The 24,970-nt window shown below is 38.9% G+C and overlaps 2 protein-coding genes across 2 annotated transcripts in view; both read right to left on the reverse strand.

Annotated features, from left to right (window-relative positions):
* limk1a (LIM domain kinase 1a) overlaps nt 1-4,136 on the reverse strand; it is an 83,445-nt gene extending 79,309 nt beyond the window's left edge. Inside the window, exon 1 of the mRNA XM_088345283.1 lies at nt 3,964-4,136. Within this exon, the coding sequence (XP_088201409.1) occupies nt 3,964-4,021 (58 nt within the window). The 5' untranslated portion in view covers nt 4,022-4,136. The remainder of the gene's footprint in view (nt 1-3,963) is intronic.
* Nucleotides 4,137-10,604: 6,468 nt separating this feature from the next.
* Nucleotides 10,605-24,970, reverse strand: part of elna (elastin a) — a 77,119-nt gene continuing 62,753 nt past the window's right edge. Inside the window, exons 44-53 of the mRNA XM_088346275.1 lie at nt 21,842-21,868; nt 21,367-21,408; nt 21,063-21,101; nt 19,663-19,743; nt 19,489-19,545; nt 19,082-19,150; nt 18,392-18,439; nt 15,876-15,911; nt 14,050-14,121; nt 10,605-12,688 (exon numbers count right to left, since the gene is read on the reverse strand). Coding sequence (XP_088202401.1) covers nt 12,636-12,688; nt 14,050-14,121; nt 15,876-15,911; nt 18,392-18,439; nt 19,082-19,150; nt 19,489-19,545; nt 19,663-19,743; nt 21,063-21,101; nt 21,367-21,408; nt 21,842-21,868 — 524 coding nt within the window. The 3' untranslated portion in view covers nt 10,605-12,635. The remainder of the gene's footprint in view (nt 12,689-14,049; nt 14,122-15,875; nt 15,912-18,391; nt 18,440-19,081; nt 19,151-19,488; nt 19,546-19,662; nt 19,744-21,062; nt 21,102-21,366; nt 21,409-21,841; nt 21,869-24,970) is intronic.

The raw sequence follows: 24,970 nt of genomic DNA on the forward strand, positions 1-24,970 counted from the left end.
ACAGGAAGCCAGAGGCTGACGAGATCGATACCAAATGCCCGAGCATATATCGGACAGATGGGGTAGATACCTGACAGGATGGGACAGACAGGATTGATATCAAAACAGGATATCAAAATCAAACAGTACAAACTAGACGGGAACGATACCCGACCGGAAACGCAGGCAGGAAACTGGACAGAGTCTAAACGTCTTGCAGGGTGCAGAGGTTCGTGGACGGACGATCGTTGGGCGGAAGCCGTAAGGCGGCAGTCTGGTGTGGAACGACAGGAAGCCAGAGGCCAACGAGATCGATACCAATTGCACGAGCAGATATCGTAGAGATGGGGTCGATACCGGACACGACGGGACAGACAGGATCAATATCAGGCACTGGAGACTGGAGTCCGATAACAAGCAGGACGAGATAGACGGGAACGATACCAAACACTGGAGATCGATATTAAACGGGACAAAATAGACGGGAACACTACCAGACACTGGAGATCGATATCAACCAGAACAAAATAGCCGGGAATGATACTGGAGATTGATATTAAACAGGACAAAATAGACGGGAACGATACCGGACAGGAAACTTAAGCAGGAAACCGGACAGAGTCAAAACACACGTCTTGCATGGCAACCGTGACAAGATATGTAGTTGCAACTGACTTACCAGAGTTGTTAACACGCTAATTTAGTCGTTAATTTGGTACATAGCTAAACATGCATGGCAGGTTAATTGGTGACTTCAAATTATCCCTCGGTATGAGTGAGCGTATGAATGGTTGCTTGTTTCTGTGTGCCCTGCGACTGGCTGGCAACCAGTTCAGGGTGTGCCCCGCCTATTGCCTGAAGATAGCTGGAATAGGCTCCAGCGCCCCCGCGACCCTACTGAAAATAAGCGGTGTGGATAATGGATGGTAAGTAGTGAGCATGCTTGATCAAGTAACAATTAGTAATGTTGGGAGATATGCAAGTTGGTGTGAGCGATCAAGGTTAACCAAAAGAACAAGGAATCATTGGCTTGTCTAATATTTGTTCAAAAAATGCATAAGCTGCAAGACTTCTGAGAAATATTGAGTGGAAATGATCAACTTGTTGGAGTTTAGTGGCATAAACCAACAATCTGTTTAGAACAAAATTAGGCGTTACGCTCCAGTGTAAACATTTAATAAAGAGTTAAAGAGAAAACTAACATGAAAAAAAAAATAGTAGGAGTAATAGGAAGACATATTTACAAGGTAGTGCTTGGCTTATAATTTTAAGTGCCTTAGACTGTAGTGCAATGAAAAAGTAGTGCAACATATTGTTAAATTACGTCCAAAAATAAGATATGGATATCCATTTTTCTACAAATAAGCGATATGTACAGTGAAGAAAATATCCTGCTATTTTGCTATTTCTCCCACTTAGAAATCATGGAGGCGCCTGAAATGTTCATCCTCGGTGCATATCCACTGTAAGAGAGATATACTAAAAAGAAAAATCCAGAAATAACAATGCTCAAAGCACCTCTCCTCTATGTAGGTAGTGAAGCCTTTCTTTCTCTCACCCAGCACAATTTTAGCACCTCTAACTACCTGGCCCACTGCTGCATTCTGCCTGACAGGCATAAAAGAGGGCTAAATATTATCCCCAGCACCCCAACAGAAGCTAACTGTTATTAACAAGTTCAAATTTTTAGAAATTATGTCAACCACTAAAATGGTTAATAATCAAATTTCCTGGCAAATTGCAATGACCCATCACTGGTGAGTTATTTTTTTTTTAACTCATGTGCTCTTAGGGGGCTACCTGGTGCCTGCGAGCAGCACGTTGAAGACCCCGATTTAATAATATCATACCTGTCAACCTGTACATTTTTGCCGTACAAAGTACGTTTATTATGTATTTTAAGACGTGTACGACGTACAAGAAAATCTGTACGGAAAAACGCTAATTTGTCAATGATGGGTACCATCCGGTATACACCGACTATCATGAAACGGCAAATCAATCAAGTTTGCCGTGGTAGCCTCTATCTCGGTATCATTTTTTTCGTTGCAAACGAAGCGAGCGTTTGATGCTACAGTACGCATGCGTCTGTCGCTGTAGTGCCTGATTTTGACTCCCCTGCAAAATCCTCCCCCCCTCGCGTGAACGTGCATTCTATTGTCGGAAGCGCAGCAGAATGCGCATTCACGCAATGGGGGAGGATTTTGCAGGGGAGTCAAAATTAGGCACTACACATCAATGGTTGATATTGTAGTTTGGTTTACAAAATGCCAACTAATTTTTCCTCCAAAAATCTTTATTTACAAATTTAAATTTCAAGTGTTATTAATGGATATTTTAGTTACGCTGATAACAATTTTTTTTATTATTTTATTATTAAAAATATGTACAGAATGATATAACGAAACATGTACAATATAACATGTTAAACTACATATGTAACGGCTGTAATAGTAACTTTTGTTTTATTGAAATTCCTGCTGAAATATGTTGTATATTTTCTTTATCAGTGTCCTGCAATGAGGAGTCCAACAGTGACACCTGCTGGTATGAGGTAGGTGGTTTGGCTTTAGACTTTGCGACAGGAAGGTGGGGTTTTTTGGCAGTCTACAAAGAGCTGCCAACGGTAAGACACTATCTTTTGGTGTTTCGCAAAAAGTCAATTTTAAACATTAAAACCACAGCTGACAAATCTCTCAACATGCACAGTAATGTGATTGATGTTGTAAAGCTGTTTGGATTTATTTTCGTTTTGTTTCTGTCACCTTTTATGTTAGTTTTGACGGACGTTGCATGTTGTGCTAAAATGCTAATTCCCATTATAGAGATCAAAGCCAGCAAAGAAGCTTACCACGTGTTGTGTTGTGACTCATTCATTTGCAGGTAAATTGTACCCGTTTTTATACTCATTATTGTTATAGTTTCTATTTTATCATACATATAAAAAGGATGATGTTGGTTGAAATTCAGACTAAAGAAAAGTATGTTGAATTCATTGTAAACGTTAAAAAGCCACTATACGATCTCTTGTTGAAAGTATCTTGTCAAAATGGATGTAAACATGTATTGTGATGGTTGACATTCTAAAATGTATTTTATGTAAACTGGAAAGAATGCTCTTTGATATGTTTTGTGGGCAGTCTACAAAGAGCTGCCAACGAGATCAAAGCCGGCGAAGAAGCTTACCACGTGTTGTGTTGTGACTCATTCATTTGCAGCAACTGTAATAAAAACCTCATCATCCAGTCCAGCGTGAAAGTGGATTACAAAAAAAATATGGTGTAAGATTTTTTTTGTATTTTGTAACGGAAAATACAACCGTTTGTAAGGGCATGGAGCCGTAGAGGTTGACAGGTTTGTACAGTGGGACCTCGCTACTTCGCAGTTCCACGTTCACGGGTTCAGAGTTTCTAAAAAAAAAAAATAATAATATAAAATATATATATATATATTTTCAAGCATTTTGAAGGGGCGTCGCTACTTCGCGGATTTTCACTTTTCACGGGTTGTTTTGGTCCCCATTAACCGCGATAATCGAGGGATTATTGCAATATATATATATTTTAAAACGTGACTTGATGTTTTATTCAGTTTGTCTTTTTAGAATAGAAACAATTGTTTGATTTGAAGTGCAATAAGTAAGAAATGAGTGGAAAATAATCACTTTACATGGCAGGATGGAGTTGACGTACTTTTCAGCACTGAAGCAGGAAGAATATGCTTGATCAAATTGAAAATAAATGGGTGTGCGTAACCCCGAAAATGAACACTTGAACCGAAGCATGACGAAGACAGCACCATGACCCCATTTATTCAACGATCTGGGCGAATAGCATGACAGTAATATAGAAAAGAAAACGCAAACTACAGACGAAAGTCAAACTTGTTAATCCCACCACTATATAATTATGCGATATGAAGTCCCGCCCGGGTGGTGTATAAGAGTGCCATATTCCAAACACTCCCTATATTTCTCCTATTTACCTTCCTCCTCTCCCATGCGTTCGTCCTTCCAGGTGCAGCAGAACAGCATCAACCGCATTCACTCTCCGACAGAGAGCCAATAAGTCTCTTTTCGACGGAGAAGCAAGTGCCGAAGCCCAACCACGTCGGGCCGGAGGTGTCCAAGCAGCGATAGGCTTGGTCTGTCTTCTTACTGCCCGCTTCGGGTTTAGTGATCTGTCATTCGCGAACGAAACGCCTCAAATAGCAGGCTCATGGGAGTGATAGACGGGATCTGGCTCCCCAGCAATTAGGGGCCAGCTCCCTTCGTAACCATCTCTCTCTCTCTCTCTCTCTCTCTCTCTCTCTCTCTCTCTCTCTCTCTCTCTCTCTCTCTCTCTCTCCTTTTATTTCTCACACCATCTCTTCCCTCTCCTCTCTCTTGCTATCCATCTTTTCAACTCTCTCTCCCCTCCCCTCTCACTCTTTTTATCCTTCTCTCTTTCTCTCTCTCTATCACACGCACGAATTATCTCTGTTTCTTTTTCTACCACTCTCTCTTAGAGGTAAGATTTATGGCCCGAGCCCGAACCCGAACCCGAACCCGAGGCAATTTCGGGCCGGGTCGGGCCCTGAAATGTCAGTCATACGGTCGGGTCGGGTCGGGTTCGGTCCTGCTTTTTTTTTTTTTTTTTTTTTTTTTTTTTTTTTTTTAATTAATTAATAATGTGTTAAATGTTCATTAAAATATATACTTAAACTATGTATGGATACTAGACCAAGGAATACTTGTTATAAAATAAATAATTTGGATAAAACGGAGAAGGAGCTGTAATCGCTATTTTTCCGACTCCTATGGAAATTCCTCCCCCCTCCGATTTTAGATGAAAAAAACAACAATTTGTTTACACCGCGGGATCCAATGCAACCAGGGTTTCATTCACAATAAAAAAAACATTACATACGGATATTATAGTAAATCAAATAAATATTATTTGTGTACAATTAGTTGTGATTGCGGAAATCATAGCGTACAGTGACGTTGGTGACTTTTCCATCCGCGTTAAAAAACGCATTTTGTAAAATACGATCGCGCTTTATTGTTTAAATAAACGCGATCTCCCAATGATTATAATTAGCTCGCTTTATTTTGTTTTAAAGCGTATTATATAGAATACGATCGCTTTTGTCGGAAGCGTACATTGACGTTGGTGAGATTTTCATCCGCGTTAAAAAACGCAATTTGTAGAATACGATCGCGCTTTATTGTTTAAATAAACGCGTTATATAGACTAGGATCTCCCAATGATTATAATTAGCTCGCTTTATTGTTTTAATAAGCGTTTTATATAGAATACGATCAGGGGGGGGGCTAATTTGCATAGGAGTCGGAAAAGGGGACAACATGTCAACACCCCCTCAATGAAAGTGCCGCGCTAAAATCTTAAAGGCGTACTACTACTGCTGCTGTGGATTATGGCCCAATGATCAAGTCGTCAAAATGACGGACGCCTTTAAATGTTTTCGCTACCTCAAAAAAAAAACCCGTCAATGACAGATTGTCGCTTAATGTAACATGTGCAGTGCAGACACAGAAATATAAAAGATGTAAATGTTTATACAGTTTTATTTAACTTAGGCCTAGATGTTGTAACAAAAGGCAGAGTTTAATTTGTTATCATAAATCACCCCTCCTTATAAATAAAATATGTAATTTCGGGCCCCCTCGGGCCGGGCCAGCAAATCCAGTTAATTAGTCGGGCCGGGTCCGGGTCGGGTTTAATACCCCTCGGGCCTGCGTCGGGCTCGGGTGCTTTTTTTGGGCCCGATCTTACCTCTACTCTCTCTCTATCTCACAATTCATCTTTTTCTCACTCTCCTTTTATCGCTCTCTCACTCTCTCTCGCTCTCTCTTTCTCTCTCTGTCTATTGCTCTCTCTTTCTATTAATCTCTTTCTCTTTTTGTCTCAGTCTCTCGCTCTCTCTCTCTTCTTAGATTTCTCTCTCTCTCTCTTCTTAGATTCCTCACACCCTCTCGTTCCCTCTCTTCTATCTCTTGCTATCTGTCTCTTTTATTATCTCTCCCCTCCCCTCTCTCTCTTTTTTATCCCTCTCTCTTTCTCTCCCCCGCTCTTTCTCTCTCTCTCCATCACACGCACAAATGCTCTCCCTCTACTATTCTGCCACTCTCACAATTTATCTTTTCTCTCACTCTCTCCTTTCATCGCTTTCTCTCCCTCTCTCTCCCTCTCTGTCTCTCTTTCTCTCCCCCTCTCACTCTTTCCCCTCTATTTCTCTCTCTCTCATTTCATTGATTGAATGTCTGTTAGTCTCTTGTAATTTCTCTCTCTCTCTTTTCTCTTTCTCTCCCGCTGTCTTGATTTTTCTCTTTTTTCCATGTATTTATTTCCGCTATCTATTTCTCTCCCTCCCTATCTCTATCTCCATTTCTTTCTACACCTTTCTTTCTTATCCTTCTTTCCTTTTCTTTTCCTCTCCTTTTCCATATTTCTCTCTCTCTCTCTCTCTCTCTCTCTCTCTCTCTCTCTGTCCATCTCTTTCTCTTTCTTTACCTTTCTCTCTCTATTCCTCTGTCTCCTGAAGGCGCTAGTGACTGGTCAATTCGAGTGGCGTCATCTTTGTGTTTTTTGCTTAATATAAACAATAAGAGAGTTTAAATTAGGCAAACGTTCACTCTATATTGAAACAATAATGACTATTATACGATGGTAATATAATGGTTTGGGTGGCATCAGTTCCTGTGGTGTGTCTTGGGCAAGTACAGCCTAGTGGAACCCATCCCTCTCCAGGCCATCAAAAGTTTCCACCCGGTCATCAATTCATGTGGTTACTACTGTTGTATTATTATTAGTAACATATGATCGAAAACGCAAAAAACTGAAGAGTCGGATTCAGAGCCGAAAAAGCCGACTCTCAAAAAGGTCTGGAATTCCCATCACTTTTCGGATCTGCGCCTCTGCAGCTTCATTCAAGAGAGGAGCGGGCCAATTAAACTGCTCGGCCAGCCAATGGACGACACTGATTGGTTGAGCAGAGTTAAACCCTCCCTTCCTTAGCCTGCTAGGCGCCTGTGGGTGAGAATAATCAACTAGGAAATACACTGTAGGTTCAAGTTTTAAACGAACTTATTTACCTATAGGGCCATTACACTTTTATTTTGTTAAATAATGAACAAAAATTTACAAAGAATGATTCTAAAACCGAAAACAAATTATGAAAGTCTAAGGTTTTAAAATATTCTCCACAGCAAAGTGCAGTCAGAGAGCCTCACCTGTTATCATGAAAATATAAAATAACAAAACAATTACCGTATTTTAAATAGTAATACAAAATAAATAGTAATAGAAATAAAATATGATTATAGCATGGCACAGACTAACCATGTGAGGAAAGGGACCTGAGGGAGGCTTATCCACACTGGTTGGGATAGCAGCAGATGGACTTCTGGACCACACCCTACCAGTTACCAACTACTGACAGCTTACTGGTTTACCTTGCTGATATTTTATTATTTTGAGATTAGATATTTGCTTTTTCACTGTAAAAAAAACCCTGCAATATTTCAGTTACCGTATTTTCCGCACTATAGAGCGCAACAGGTTATAGGGTGGACCCCCAAAAAATAGTTTTTGGTCCTATATCTTCCATACATAAGGCGCACCGGATTATAAGGCGCTACAATGGGAACGTCGACAAAACAATTCAGTCAAACTTATTACCCCCTTAACATTCCGAAAGCTTGCATAGAAGCAAATACGTGTCGTAGACACGTGCGAATGCGGTGTCCGTACGATGTCACTCAAATGCATTGTTCCAAATATCATTCGGAAGGTTAAAGTCTTGGGATTCAAGAAATGCCAACCATTCGTTAGTTTTTATTTTCTTTTTCGCTCGCAACTTTACTGTGCATATGACAATGAACACTTGGAATTGAGTTTAATTTAAAAAAAGACCCATCACACAAACATCAAGATCACTCTGAAACAAGATACTGGGAAAATATATAGCCGGAGTAGCTCACTGAAGTCGTTGCGTTCAATAATAATGTGCAACCATGGTCCTCTTATATCCGTGAGTGTAGTAAATCCAGGAGAGTAAAATATTTACAAATACAGAATGGTAAAACATGTTTCCTCTAACTAATGTTTCCAAACTTGCTATTCACATTAATCTTTTTCGGCCAATTGCAGGCTTTGTTTTGCCCCTTTAGCCAATGCGAGCCTGTAAATGATAAAAAGGATCCGCCCCCTTTACCTCCGAATAACTTTAGCCAATAGTGATCGATTCAAATGATGATTGACACATTGACTGGGAAATGAAACGCCGGCATATGTATCCCAGCATACACCGCGGACCACATCGCCTACGGGGAAAAATCTAGTCGGTGGCTGCTTGCCTTTGATGCGAGACCTTGCGACTTAATATAAGGCGCTCTGTATTATAAGGCGCATGGTCAGTTTTTGAAAAAAAAATAAGGCTTTTAGGTGCGCCTTATAGTGCGGAAAATACGTTAATTGTTATATTCAGTGTTCAAGTTCTTACTGATATAACTTCACAATTTTAAGGATTTCCTATTTTTAACTGATATCATTTATTGATACAATAAATATGTAATGTATTACTGTGCTGAGCGACTGCAGCTCAGAATGAGGCACATGATTCTCTTGCCTCGTGGCGCCCACCTCAGTCTCAAACAAAAGGTTTAGCTATTAGCAAGCTCAAATCAAGTCAAGCCATCTGTTTTTTTATCACTGAGAATGACCTATCTAATGATGCTTTTATTCAAACGGAGCAGTTTGTAATGTATAAATGTATAACAGTGTTGAGCGTCTGCAGATGAAAAGTGAGGCAAGAAATTTTCTTGCCTTATGGCAGAGGGCGATAGTGAGACCAGGAGTTTGCGAGACTTCAGCCCTAAATTATAAAATTAGTGATGGTATTAGCAACCTAATAGGTAGGTTTAAGCCATAGAGTATTTCTTTTCTTGGTGCAATATTTTTTTCCTAATTTAGCATGGCTAATTTATCAATGCTTTTCTCCTAAAGGAGCAGTGAATAGACTTATTTATAAGTTAAGGTAAGACAAAACATTTGTTCTATTCATTGTTTTGTTCCTCTTGTGTTCTGCAAAACAAAAAGTGTAGGTTTATTCATTTGCAAATCTGACCGTGCCTCACCAATGACCAACTGCAGCAGAGTCACTGATTTTCTATTATTTTCATTACGTTTTTAATTATTTTTTTCTAAAAAATGGAATTTTAGAGCAGTGACACAAGTAGAAGTTTTCAACAATGTCCTTACAATATACTGCTCATCATTCCTTGCTGTCAGATATTCCCTATCATTTGGGAAAAATGACAGAAGAAAAAAAAACGAACTATGAAACTGAATATTTACTGCTACTAAGCTAATTTCTGATGACAAATATTCTATTGCCATTTTTGATTCATACCTTAGTGTCTGGCCCTTTAGTTAAAGCAGGGCCATGACTTTTCTTTTTTCATGGGGGTAGTGTCACGGTTGCCATGGCGCCCAATTGGCCCCACCCGTGTGGTGCCAGCTGCGGCTCATTGACAGATTGGCTTTCCGTCTATTTAAGCTCAGTGCTCTCATTTTTCCTTTGTCAGTCCGTCAACGAACCTCTGCCCCGCATGACGTGGGTTTTGATTCGGTCCTGTTTCCTGTTGGTATTTCCTGTCCGGTATTGTTCCTGTTTATTTTTGTCCTGTTTAATATCGGTTTCCAGTTTCGTTCTTGTCTATTTTTCTCCTGTTTATTATTCTCTCCAGTTTTTGTTCCCGTCTAGTTTGTCCTGTTTAATTTGGATATCCTGTTTCATTATCAATCCTGTCTTTCCCGCCCTGTCCGGTATCGACCCCATCCGTCCGATATCTTCTCAGGCTATTGGAATCGGTCTCGTCGGCCTCTGGCTTCCTATCATTTCACGCCAGACTGCTGCCTAACGTGCATGACTCCCCATTCCCTGTAAAATAAAAGGCTTGTGTGTGAAACGTCACACGTTTGGGTCCTGTTCCTGTTCTGGTTTATGAGGCGTAGTTTTTCTTATATCTTCCCAAACAGAAGGTTTTATCTAGTTCCTTCAGCCCATTCTTAGTTACAGTAATCATGCAGAATTTATATTAGTGTTCATAACGATTTAGGAGACAGGAAAGTGACGTATGCCTTGAAGCAAACTGCAGGTTTCTGTGTAGGAATCAATACTACTTAGCTCAAAGTCTTAGAGTCAATAACAATAATACAAATCCCCTTTGGATCATTTAAAAGTAAAATTGACGTAGGTGTAAATTGAAGTTTCACCAGCAGTTATGAAAATAAGACCAAGTCTATTACCAAGTTGGGTAATTGCTTCTTTAATAAAAAAAAATGCTATTTAGATATCTGTAAGCTGTGAATTTGTGAACAGAACTCAAAATATGTCTCTGCTGATATTTCCTTAGACGTCAGGTTTGATTCCCGCAGGGAGTCGTCCCCTAGCCTTACGTAACGTCTGCATCAAAACTTAGCACTTTATTACTTCCAGATGGCTCACAAAGTCAACGTTACCTAGCAAGGCAAAGGGATATCTTACTTTTTACCTATTTAATAAGTTGCCAACTATTGCCTTGTGTATATAATATGCATCATTAATTGAAACATGAAAACTTGTTGTTTTTGTAAAACATTTTATTTTGTTATGATGCAAATACAATTGCAGGATATATTAAGTCGCGCGTGTGGAAACATTTTTTTTATCTATAAAAGTGCAAAACCACAAAATTCCTCCTTAAAGGAAATCGTTTTAAATAAAGAAGAAGAGTATCTCATGGCTTGTGTGACCCAGTGAGGCTCCAAATGCTCCGAGTAGAGCAACTAATGCCAGCGATCTTTCATATTAGCACAAAGAGTACAGTACACGATTACATAAAAAATGGGAGAATTTGGGAACACCCATCAACCTTAGGTGAGTTAAGAATTTCTATGTTTGTTGTTTTCTGCCTCTAAAGCAGCTCAAGTTAATGAACAAGAGGGCATTTATGCACCAGTGAGGGGCCGTCAGGGCCTGCAAGGCTTTCTCTACTAGCCTGAAATATATCAGAATCACGTGATGTTGATTATATTTTGTCCACAAATACTTAATCATTGCAAATTGTCCGTCAGTTTCCTTTCATTGTTTTTCCCCTTGTTGCACTACTTCCATATGCTTTCATATTTAAGCATTAAACCAATCAGATTTCTGCTAATAGTTGTTGCAAGGGTCAGAAATCTACCCAGAAGCCTTCAGAATCGTTTTTGCAAAGCCCTGAGGCATAACATCAACGTTGATAAAGCTGTAGGTTTGGCCAATCAGATTTTGAGTTGGCGGAGGAAGGCCTTCTCCAAGGCAGAAGGAAACGTCGGCCGTTTCTTTTATTGGATAACAGAAGAACCACAACCAAAAACTGAAGGAAATTTATCAGAATTTATCAGCCCTAAATATAATAAAACTTGACAGAACAGGGCTCAACTTTCACCATTAGCTTTGATGGCTATAGAAAATAATTTCTTGATGAAAATGAAACGCATGGAGTATGTGTACGACGGAGTAATTGAAATCTTTTTGAGGAAAGAAAGGAGGACTGATTTTGTGCACACATAAAAAGGATTTTTGGTCAGTAAAATATGGCTATATTCCTAAAATTGTGTTTTTTTACAAGGTTGTTATTGATGCTCTTTATATGTGTCGCAGTTGTAGCTGCAGTACATATTTTATAGCCATAAAATATGATTGCTAGGATGGGCTCCTGCACCCCTGCAACTCTACTGAGGATAAGCGGTGCAGCTAATGAGATGAGATAAGAAAATAGTAATTAAGGTTTGTATTGATTCAGACGTCGCACTATTGAAGGGCTTGGTGTGATATGCACGGCCCGCCACTGGTATGCACCCATTCAACAATCCTTGTTTTTATGTTCTACTAATCATGAATAAATGCAAAGGCTAAGTCTCACTGCATGGTCACACAATGACAATAAACTAAGAATTAAAAGCTTGAATCAAATGCATCACATAAACTAAGACATAACTCCTAAAATTACACTTGCAAACTTGTAAAAATACAAACATTCCAGAAATACACTGGGGGGGGAAAAAAAGCAAAAAAAAAAAGCAAAGTCGTTTTACAGAGTGATCTCAAGAAAGGCTTTTGTCAAAATAAGAAATGCCCGGGCAAATAAAAACATGTTAATGAGAACAGATGGGCTGGCCGAAGTCCCGTTTCCCACTACTTTCTACCCATTGGGGCTAAAAATAGCAATGAGGAAGGAGGAGGGCTTGAGACGATATGCGTTTTTGGCCACAAAAAGAGGCCTTCTCACGGGTCGGGGATGGCTTATGCTGCAGTATCTTCAGCGTCCTGCACAGGTCACATTGGCAAAAAACCTTTTCCTGCAGTCCGAGCCACGTGACACATTTGGGGTTGCATACAAATGAGTGCTGACACACATTCTGCAGTATTTGCAGTAAACTGGTGCATACGAGTTTCTGAATAAAGGCGAGAGATGAAATGAAAAATGAAAACTACAAAACTCCTGGTCGGTGGGTTTGCAAAAGAGCAGACGATGTCAAGTAAGTAAAAACCTTGAATGTGTGTGTTCTAAAATGTACATTCTAGTTAATCATGCAGTAGCACCATGGTTCTTTTTCTCACGAGTACGGCTACTTCCTCCTGCCGCAGTATTTGCCCTGGCATCCTGCTGCTGCTGCTCCACCTGTACAAAAGAGTAAGATGTTAGGACTGACAATAGGTTACAGCTGAACATTTTGGTAGGTGACAGTGTGTAAAAGTCAGTGTTCGGACTAATGTCAAGTCAGGTCATATTTATTTGTATAGTCCTTAATCACAAAATGTCTCAAAGGACTGCACAGGTTACAATGACACCATCCCCTGATCTTAACCCAACATGCAGGCGAGGAAAAACTCAAAACCTCAGCACAGGTAAAATAAGAAACCCTTGAGAAGGGTCCTCACAAGTGGTAATCCCCCTTCCAGGATGACCAGGATGCACTAGATTTAGCAATGGGTGAACATCAATATTAGAAAACAATAGGTAATATGGTCACTTGCCCATTTCCCCAATTGGCCCCGCCCATTTGACGCCAGCTGCGGCTCGTTGACTGATTGGCTTCCCTCTAATTGAAGCTCAGTGCTCTCACTCACCCTTTGTCTGTCCGTCAACGAAGCTCTGCACCCACAAGACGTGTGTTTTGACTCTGTCCGGTTTCCTGCCCGGTATTGTTCCCGTCTATTTTGTCCTGTTTAATATCAATCTCTAGGATCATTCCCGGCAATTTTGTCCTGTTTAATATCGATCTCCAGTGTCTGGTATCGTTCCCGTCTATTTTGTTGTCTGATATCAATCTCCAGTGTCTGGTAGTGTTCCCATTTAGTCTGTCCTGTTTAATATCGATCTCCAGTGTCTGGTATTGTTCCCGTCTATCTCGTCCTGCTTGTTATCGGACACCAGTCTCCAGTGCCTGATGTCAATCCGGTCTGTCCCGTTCTGTCTGGTATCGACCCCATCTGTCCGATCCGCCGTGCTGCCCTCCAGAGATGAGCAATATTCGTTAATCTACTTCCAAATCTTCTTTTGAATATGAAACATGTGAATGAGTGAATCCTTTGAAATGACCACAAAAGAACGAGCAAACTTGCTTTACCCAAAGACACTTAAGGAACTAATAACCTGGAGTCGGTCAGAGCCGAGGTACGCTTCAGTTAAACTGGCTAATTTTAGTTCTCAATTAACTTGGCCGATTTTTGGATTCAGGCTTTTGTTTTTTATGTCATGCAAATAAATAAATACATTTAACATAAAAATATTCAGATAATGTTCATCATAATTTTTTTAAAAACATCTATTTTTTAAGGCTTGACAACTTTAAACATTTTGGCTTTGTGTATCCATAAAAGATTGCATGGTGGAAGTCTTCTGGCTTACATTGCAAACATTGCAAACCGGCAAAACGGGTGAGTTGGAATGTTCAGACAATTCTAAGACCTGTGCACAGTTACAATACAGTACACATACATTGCGTAGTGCTAACTCAAAATATTTTAATGAGCTTTTACCTCTGTAGGCTCCTCCTCCTGCTGCACCCAGAAAGCCTTGCATTGGATTTCCAATGTACTTGGCTGCTTTTGCTGCAAAAAGAGAAGCATGCGATTTATTACTACAAACCTTAACTTATAAAATATAGATTCTTACCCTATTAAGTTTTGCTCATTAGCTGTACACGTTTTTATTAGATTATTTTTTTTTTTATTTCGATTTTTTTTGGCCATTTATCCTGATAGTCTTTATCACTTTTTCTCTTTAAAGTCTTTATTACCTCTTTGCATACAATGTTTCATAAATTTGATATCAATGACAGAAAATAGTATTCTATTCTATTCTATTCTATTGTATTGTATTGTATTCTATTCTATTCTATTCTATTCTATTCTATTCTATCTTGTTTTCTAGTAAAATAAGAAAAAATATACTTATATGCTTATATTGCTAAATTGTCTTGATTAGGTAATGGGATATTTTCATAACAGTAAAATGTATTTTTTAAAGGGACCGTGTGTAATATTTAGTGCCTTCTGTGGTAACGCTCATCCAGTTAAAAAAAACATTGCATGCATCAACTATCATATCAATGTTTGTTTTTATTGACCTTAAAAGTCATTGGTCGAGAAATTTGTATTTCTTTTACATAGTGGAATCCTACTTAGGTCGTTGCCATGTTTGTCTGGCATCCTGCCACCACGCTAAGCTGTGCTCTGTGGCACTGGCCCTTGCTCACACCAGACAAGACATTGCCTTCTAGTAATCACATATTACACATTTGTTTTTTTTTAAAGAACCACTTTATATGCTGGATGATAATTTTGCTTGTTTTGATAATTAAATAAAATACCTAAAAATAAGAACATATATACTTCAATCAAGGTTTTTTCTGCCAATGGGGTTAGAAAATATTTTTTTTGCAATCACCACATTGTTGACAACACTCACAAAAACGGTTATTTTAAGTGTATTATAATAATTATTATAATTTGTTCGGTGGCCTAGGGTCTAGAGCACCCGCCCAGAGACTTAGAGGTTGCTGGGTCACACCTACAACATTGGTACCCATTATTATTTGAAAATTTATTTTAAGATGGTTAAGTCTTGTTTTTCTAACAAAAGAAAATACAAATCACCCTTAAAATAAGCATAAACATCTAGATGAAATTACTCAAGTAAATACATAATTTCTACAAAGATGAGAAAAAAGGTTTAAAATAAGCAAAAGATACCATTTACCACCTCCTAGATAAGATAATTTTGCCTATTTAAAGTTTTATCGTTCTCATTTTACTCCTAAAACAAGCTGGACTATTTTAAAAGATTGCCCTTAAAATAAGCAGAAAGTTTCTGCAAATAGACTATGATTTCCATTTTTTTAATAGGCTTGTGAGATATTATAACGCTGATATTTTGTATTACTGCAAAAATTATTTGATATTTTTTCGGAAGGTTTGCCCAAGTACTTATAATATTCATCGTTTGCACTGCCCCTGTTAACTGTAGAGTGGAGTACAATTAACACGGTTGGTTGCACAAACCGCCAGACACTGTTAAAAAGAAAAGAAAAACTCAGTAAAACTAAGAAAGCTGGCGCGCCGTCCTTGAACTAATCCCACCAGCTATAATCCCCAATGTTCAGGAAAATACAGATTATCATACATTCACACACTGCCTGTGTCAAGCCATCTGCACAGTTGAATTGTGACCGATAATCCTAATCAGAGAGGGCAATTGGAAAATAAATTGAGGTGCCCAACGCTTTGCTATCATATGCTGGTCGTTCATCATAAAAAAAGTGAATCATTTAAAAAAAAAAAAAGATTAAAGGGGTTGTCGGTACCTTGCTGGGGAGTCAGTGGGGCCGGCACATATCCACCTGTGAACAAGAACAGAAGATAAGAAAATAGTGTGCCTAAAATAAATAATCTTAAAGACTATTAACAGTATAAATAATTCATGCAGGAAACGTTCTTTTCTGCAGATAGAGTCAAGAGCATTACGAAAAGAAAAAAACATACAGGACTGTCTCAGAAAATAAGAATCTTGTTAAAAAGTTACTTATTTTCTGCAATGCAAGTGAAAAAAACAACAAGTGTCATGCATTTTAGCTCAATTACAGATCAATTGAAATATTGCAAGTCTTTTTGTCACGGTTGCCATGGCGCCCAATTGGCACCGCCCGTGTGGCGCCAGCTGCGGCTCATTGACAGATTGGCTTTCCGTTTATTTAAACTCAGTGCTCTCACTTTTCCTTTGTCAGTCCGTCAACGAACCTCTGCCCCGCAAGACGTGGGTTTCGACTCGGTCCTGTTTCCTTTTGGTATTTCCTGTCCGGTATTGTTGCCGTTTACTTTGTCCTGTTTAATATCAGTTTCCAGTTTTGTTCCAGTCTAGTTTGTCCTGTTTAGTTTCGATATCCTTTTTCGATATAAATCCAGGCTGTCCCGTTGTTTAATATCGGTTTCCGGTTTCGTTCCTGTCTAGTTTGTCCTGTTTAATTTCGATATCCTGTTTTGATATAATTCCTGTCTGTCCCGTCCTGTCTGGTATCGATCTCGTCGGCCTCTGGCTTCCTATCATTCCACGCTAGACTGCTGCCTAACATGCATGACTCCCCATTTCCCGTAAAATAAAAGGCTTGCGTGAGAAACGTCACACATTTGGGTCCTGATCCTGTTCCGGTTCTTGACACTTTTATCGTTTTAATATTGCTGATTATAGCGAAAAAGTCCTCTAGTTGTCTGTAATTTGTAATAAATACGGAATGCCTGATATTTGCTTTGTTTTAATGGAATTACAGAAAATAAAGATCACAATATTAGAATTTTCTAAAAAGGCACGTATTTTGCTCCAGATTTTTGTGTTTAATTCAGTGAGACACTACTATTGCATTCTCTCGGGGCAAAAAAAAGCTGTTTTTCTCAGGTTTTTTTGTAATTGGGCTTTGTTTTCAACATATATTTTCATGTTGTTTTCTTTATTTTCCTGTTTTTAAATAATATTTTCAAAATGAGTTTTTTTCATAGTTTTTGTTTATTTTTTATTTTAGTTTTCTGAATATTTTTTTCCCTGTTATTTGAAACTTTTTTCAGTCCTATCTGAGAGCAGACAATATAAGTAAGTGGCGCCACCTGTTGCTGAGACTGCATCCAGTTACTGAGCGTAGTGATGTATTACTTTGTTTGAGTCAGATGATGGGATGCCGGCTGGCTTCTAAAAGTGTTGTGTGTGTTGCCGGGCTGCTTAGCGCTGCAGTGCCAGATATTGAAATAAAAAAATGAGCATCTGCTGGCTGTTTTAAATCGGATCTTACTTGTATGTGCATTCATCCTTTTGACAGCTTGTAAACAAACATGGCCGTGCTACACAGTTTCATTAGATTTTATTTCAATATGCGTTTAAGACACATGGTATTGCAGCCTGGTCATCCTGGAAGGGGGATTACCTCATGTGTGGTCCCTTCTCAAGGGTTCTTCGTTTTCCTCAAATTGCAGTTTTTGAGTTTTTCTTGCTTTCAAGTAGGTTTTAGATCAGGGGATGGTGTAATAATAATCTTTGGTTTGCAATAATCTGTGGTCTGTGCTGCCCTTAGAGACTCCTTGTGATTAAGGGCTATATAAATAAACATGACTTGACTTGGCTTGACTTGCTGTGTTGGAGTCACATAGTTTATCGACTTTGTCAGCACATGCTTGGCAATTTATACGTTTCCACTGTGTTTTATGTCTTTTTGATCATTTCAAATTGTGTAAGCCCTATAACAATTTTAATATTAGGGCTAATAAATAAAATATAAAAAACTCTTTTTACAATTTAGGCTCTAATCCGGATCACTTGGTCACTGATAGCAGACAACAATGTAATCGTAGATTGATATTATTGTAGTGTATATTACAAAGTCTGTCTTGCTATGAGTAAAAAGGTGCTGCGTTCTGTTTGAAGGTTTTTTATCATTTAGTGAGGGGAATTGCACTCATTGATAAGGGTAGCCATCGGCGGAGGTTGACAGGTATGTCAGCACCTGCAGACTAAGCGCCTTTTCAGAAGAAAAGCCTGTTTAGATCTGGTCAAGGCCAGTTGGAGACAAATGTATGGTATGCTCCTTGGATACAAAATTATATATTTGAAATGCATTCAAGCTGGCCATGTGGTAACTTCCGAAAAACAGGAAAGAAATTATCATCATAAAGTCTTTTTTTTCTAAAAATCAGAAAAACAGCAACAAAATATTCCAAAAAAAGATAAATATAATTTGAGAAAGAGAACATTTTTTCGTATTAAAAACAAAAAATAAAAAGACTCTCAGAAAAATGTAAATAATGATGGCAAGGTATTACAAATTAAGTTGTTCTTTACCTGGCTGAGGCTGATATCCTCCACCACCAGCACCGAGATTCCCATAGCCTGTTCAGATTACAAAAAGGTTCAATTGAAGAGTACATTCTGAGGAAAGCATTATCTTATCTTATTTAAAGTCAAGTTTACTCTCATCTGCGTTTGCAAAATGCCATTTAGGGTCTCCTGGGCTTATTGCTATCATCAAAGAGTCACACTTTGAAGCTGTGCAGCCAGCTCCGTGCAAAAGTAAACACGACCCTTTTGGAAATATTCTTTGACCAAACTTATAACCATTGCAATGTGAGCTAGTTTTTCTTAAACTCGCCCATCCATCCATCCATCCATTGTCTGCACCGCTTATCATCAGTAGGGTCGAGGGGGTGCTGGAGCCCATCCCAGCTGTCTTCGGGCAGTGGGCAGGGGACACCGTGAACTGGTTGCCAGCCAGTCCCAGGGTACGCAGGGACATACAACCACTCGCTCATTCACACCTAGGGACAATTTGGACCAATTAACCTGACACGCAGGTTTTTGGAATGTGGTAGGAAACCGGAGTGCCCGGAGGAAACCCAAGCAGGCACGGGGAGAACATGCAAACTCCGCACAGGAAGGTTCAATCTCATGACCTCAGAACTGTGCCTCACACGCGTTAAACTCTTCAATTTTTTTCAAATTTAAACAAGTACATAATAACAGCATAAAACCTACTTGGTTTCGGGCCTTTAGCACCTCCCCCAGCACCACCCAATCCAACTGCAGAGGGATACTGCAAACCGCCTGTGGAGAGGATACTTTCTTCAAAAACTATAAAAGAATATATTTTGTTTACAATGCTTTTCCTCAGGAAGACTTATCAGCGGTCTGCACAGGAAATTCCAAATTGATGTTTTCGCCCTGACCAACTGTCACTTAAGTCACTGGGGCAGAACATTGTTTGTTTTTGGCTTACTTTACATGTACATACCTGACACTAAATGGTCTCTATTATCTATCTATCTATATAATTGTGCAAATATTTATTGTACTTATGACTCCCCTTGCACGACTAAGGAGGTTTCTTCTTCAAAATAGAAAATTATCATCATTTCATAAATATATCATGATGTCTATCTAACCTTGATAGCTTCCTGCTGCCAGTGGGATTCCCACTCCGCCTCCTGCTCCCCCTACAACTGTGAAAGGGAAAAGGGAGACAATACAAGAATTAAATACAGGATACAGAATACAGTATTCTACAATGTTGTTAGAATGCTTAAAAAAATATGGATTTCTGTTTTTTGTTTACACACCAGGAGGTTTTAAGGGCTTTGCACCAGGCAGCACAGCAGCTCCTGTTCCGGGTGCAACACCAGCTCCAGCCCCGTAAGAAACTATAGAAAAATAAATACAGTAACTGACAAAGTTTAGCTATCTGCTGTACTGATTTTTTTATGAATAATGAGCCGTGTCACACCAAATTGCATTGCTAAAAACTAAAGCACTAAATGAAATTAAGGGTTAGATCAGTAGTCACCAACAAGGAGCTCGTAGGCACCAGGTAGGAAATTTGAAAAAAAAAATAAAAAAAAATTGAAAAGATTAATAAAAGGTGGTGTACATTGGTAGTATCGGTTGCTAACTGGCATAACTTACTAAATCTATCAATATTTCAGTGTACATAACACATTTTTAATTTAGAACACTGAATGGATATTTTTAAAATTAGCAATCAATTATAAAAGTAATAATCCATTGACTTGATTTGTTTTTTGGTTTACTCAAGACTAATTCATGTGATTGGCTGGCAACCAGTTCAGGGTGTCCCCTGCCTATTGAGCGATGATTGCTGGGATGGGCTGCAGCACCCCCGAGTCCCTACTGAGGATAAGCTGTGCAGCTAATGAGATGAGATGAGAAGACTAATTCACCCCGATTTCTTATAATTAGAACCTAAAAACTGAATAACATAATACAAGATAGTAATAACATGATAACAATTGTTATTAAGAAAATCCATATAAAACCCCAGCCATTTGCCCTAATAGTTAAAGGCATAGTGTGTAATTTTTGAACACCAGATTGTTACCGTATTTTGCAGTGCAACCAAAAATGAGTGCTAAAAGCGCAAGAAAGAATACAAACTACATAGACTCAATGTTAACAATCCTTTTTTTTTCTCTTTTTTTGCCCGGTCTTGCCCGAGCTTTTGGGCTTTTTCGGGTACTGGTAGCAGCAAGATGGTGGCCAATTGTGTCAGCTCATATTATGTCAAATAAATGCACATTTCTCCACTTATGAGTATTTAAAAATGCCCGTTTGAATGATACTTCATATATTTTTGACTATTTTAAAAAATATTTTTTTATGTTATTACTTGTTTATCTAAATAATACACAGTGCCCCTTTAAGAAATAATTGTCTCTCAGCATTTTTTTTTAATGACCCTTAGTGTAAATGACAGAAGCCTGCTTTCTCGACACACTATTTCACATAAATGTACTTAATAAGTTAAAAGAAGGCAATTAAGTGTACAATTTCATTATGATGTATGAATAACCATTAAGGCTATATGATTCTTCATATCTCATTAGAAAAAAAATATAATTTAAATCACAGTGAACTTTAAATATGCATTTGACCTCAATGGCAAGAATTGATTCACACAAAATAAAAATATATTTCAAAATTCATTGCAAAATAGGAAACATGCCTCCGTAAGGATAACCTGGATCAACACCTGCTCCAGTGCCTGTTGAACAGAAGACCATTAAAAAGTAAGCGAGTCAATCTGGAAATTTTACAAAGTACTATTAATTAATTGGTGTATGCTGTGTCTTTTGTTTTTAATAAACCAGGAGACAAATTTACTGGTTTTGCTTCCATGCACCAGAAGAAAAAGTGTCAATTATCGTCTGTCTTGTGTTGAGCACTTATATATATATAGTAATGCAACACAGTAAATTGATGAGAAATGTATATACATCAGAAAAAAATGGCTTCATATGTGTTTTTACCTTGTGGTAATGGCTTTGGTCCTTTGCCTGCTGTGTCTACACCTGCAAAGAGCAAGTTTTGAGGTCGAGAACAGCACATAAACGTTGTCTATGTCTCAACCATGTGGACAAAATTAAGTACTGCATCTCCCAACCATAGTAGACAGGAAAGCTTGAAAGTTGCATTAACCCAATTTTTCTATGGAATTGTACTGTGGATTTCTTTTTACTGCGGTGAAAAAACATGCTACTGTGTTCTATTAAATGATATCATAAAAACTCCCAAATCTTTACACATCTAATTAAGATGAAGTAATGACTCTCAAAGCACTTTTATTATTATAAAAAAACCCATCACATTTCTTTGTTTCGTTACTTTTTAAGTCGTGATTGTGTATATTGCTCGATTCAATATGTTGTGAATTATGATTTAACAAGAAATGAGACATGGTAGATAAAATACGAGATGGAACAATGAGAAACGCTTCACACTTACCACTGGGAATTTGACCTTTTGTACCGGCTAAAAAAAACAACAGATATTCACATAGTTAAGCCCAAGAATGACACAAAAGTTTTAAAGCTTAACAAATAAAATAGCAACTCTTGCTCTGGCTATGGAATACAAACATAGTGGTGCCATATTGATGAATTTACTGTATATAGCACTAATGTATGTGACTAAGGAGAGTGCAATGAAAAAAACCAAAACAAATTGCTGAGACAATTTTGCAGCATTCTACAGCAGTTGTATTACAGCTGGACATGATTTGAACCGATACATTTAGTGACGTTTCACATACCAGTGCAACAAAAGCACAAGAAACACCTGCTGTAGAATTTAAAAGATAGCATAGCCTGGAAGAATTGAACAGTGCAAAAGCAAGCATACTTAATGCATTTTTTTTCTTTTAAAATTTGATTTGGTGAATTACAATGTCATATTACTGATATTGGGCAGCACGGCGGCGCAGAGGTTGGTGCGTGTGCGGCACCGTTCTAAGGTCATGAGATCGAACCTTTCTGTGTGGAGTTTGCATGTTCTCCCCGTGCTGGTGAGGGTTTCCTCCTCCGGTTTCCTCCCGCATTCCAAAAACATGCATGTTAGGTTAAGTGGCCAGGCCAAATTGTCCCTAGGTGTGAATGAGCGAGTGAGTTGTCTGTCTCTGTGCCCTGCAACTGGGTGTCCCCTGCCCACTGCCCAAAGATAGCTGGGATGAGCTCCAGCACCCCCGCAACCCTACTGAGGATAAGCGGTGCAGATAATGGATGGATGGATTACTGACATTGAGTTTGAGTCAAATGTACCCACTGTGAATTATGATTACATTGATAGCGTTTGACATTCGTACGAGGGATAACATGATAACTTAAGCATTAAAACAAATAAAAACAACACCAAAATGGTGCCTGGAATAAACTTTAACGCATTTTTGACAGTTCCTCCACATCTTCTTATGAACAAAATTGTGCATAGTGCATCAAAAACAGTTGGGAAACACTGCTCTACTGCTTTCTCAATCTCTTACTTTAAACCAAGGCTCATCAAAAAATCAAGAAGCACAGTAACCATGTAAAATTATTATGATTATTATTATTATTTTTAAATATAGCTGTTCTCATCAACGTGCCTTGAATTGATTTCATTATTTATGTCATGGCCTGGGAGGTAGTAAAGGTAAATCCTTTCTGTAAATATATTTGTTTGGTATTTTGTTGATGGTTATAAATTTTTATAACATAGATGGAATGCTATTTTATGATTTTTTTTGTTTTTTGTTTTTTTAGATATAGTTGTTCTCATCAAAGTGCCTTAAATTGATTTCATTATTTGAGTCATGGCTTTGGAGGTAATACAGGTGAATTTCTTAAATAGATATTTTAGCAGGCAGCACGGCAGCGCAGTGGTTAGCGCATGTGCGGCACAGTTCATGTCATGGGAACCTCCTGCGTGGGTTCAAATCCAGCTCCAGACTTCCTGTGCGGAGTTTGTATGTTCTCCCCGTGCTTGCGTGGGTTTCCTCCGGGCACTCCGGTTTCCCCCCACGTTCCAAAAACATGCATTTCAGGTGAATTGGCCAGTCCAAATTGTCCCTAGGTGTGAATGAGCGAGTGAGTTGTCTGTCCCCGTGTGCCCTGCGATTGGCTGGCAACCAGTTCAGGGTGTCTCCTGCCCACTGCCCCAATGATTGCTGGGATGGGCTCCAGCACCCCCGCGACCCTACTGAGGATAAGCGGTGCAGCTAATGAGATGAGATAAGAGATGAGATTTTTTAGCATTTTTAAATTTTTAAATTTTTTTTAATAACATAGATGGAATACTATTTAGGATTTTTCTTTACAATATATCAGAGACAGTGTTTATTATTTGACCACAAGATGTCGTTGTATTGTATAGTGCAAACTGAAACAAGGAGCTAAAATACACAAGGAATAATATAATACAATATTACTAAAAAAGACCAAACCGGACCGTTTTTTCCTCTTTTTTTTTTCTCCCCGCCTTTTAAAAGAGATTTAGTTTTTTTGGGAGGGTTACCTGTAGCAGCAATATGGCAGACAATAATGTCAGCTTCCTCTAAGTAAGACTCATGGAATGTAAAGTAAATTCCCAACCTACGATTATTTCAAAAAGGCACTCTTTATATGATTATTCATGAATTTTGCCGATTATTCAAATCAATGTTGTTTTTTTAAAATTACTTTTTCTTTAACCACTAGGATGTGCTCGATCATACACAAGGTCCCTTTGACTTGTTTTTCTTGTCAAAAAAGGGAAACATAATTAATTGAATAACGAACTGAATAAATAAAGCACAATAAACAAGACCTGAAGCATTCCTCAATCAAACAACGCCCGGGCCTAGTTGCTTCCAAAATGAACGTCATCACGTGATTAGAGCGAGAATAAGAATAAGACTTAGGTGGGCGCGTGTTTTGTTTGCTTTGCAGCGCTATGGAGAGCAACCTGGATAATGTGAAAGCCAACACTTTTTTTTTTACTTTTCAGTTTCGATGGCTCACTAAATACTTTGCTCTTATGTACACTAAATAAGAGACGCATCGTTACATTTCGTGCAGTGTCTATTTCCGTGACGGTGCATAAGTTGGTGCTACTGGGCTCTGGCCCAAATTTTCAAAGCGTGGACAACTGGGAAAACGTGCTGTGTAAAAGTGTGGGTTGATTGCTCTCACCTTCGTTTATCTATGTTATCCGGATTTGGCCAGCAAGCGTGCTTGGGTACAGGACAATGGCCTGAGTATGAGTGCGCATTTTGTCTGAATCTGGGGCAGCAGTGGTTAGCGTGTTTGCGGCACAGTTCTGAGGTCATGAGATCGAACCTCCGGTGTGGAGTTTGCATGTTCTCTCCGTGTTTGCGCGGGTTTCCTCCCACATTCCAAAAACATCCATGTCAGGTTAATTGGCTGGTCCAAATTGTCCCGAGGTGTAAATGAGCGAGTGAGTTGTCTGTCTCTGTGTGCCCTGCGACTGGCTGGCAACCAGTTCAGATTGTCTCCTGCCCACTGCCTGAAGACAGCTGGGATGGGCGCCAGCACCCCCGCAACCCTACTGAGGATAAGCGGTGCAGATAATGAATGGATGGATGGATGGTCTGAATCTCCC

Source organism: Urocampus carinirostris, chromosome 10, assembly GCF_059441175.1.
Source record: "Urocampus carinirostris isolate Australia breed hairy pipefish chromosome 10, RoL_Ucar_1.0, whole genome shotgun sequence".
Lineage (NCBI taxonomy): Eukaryota > Metazoa > Chordata > Actinopteri > Syngnathiformes > Syngnathidae > Urocampus > Urocampus carinirostris.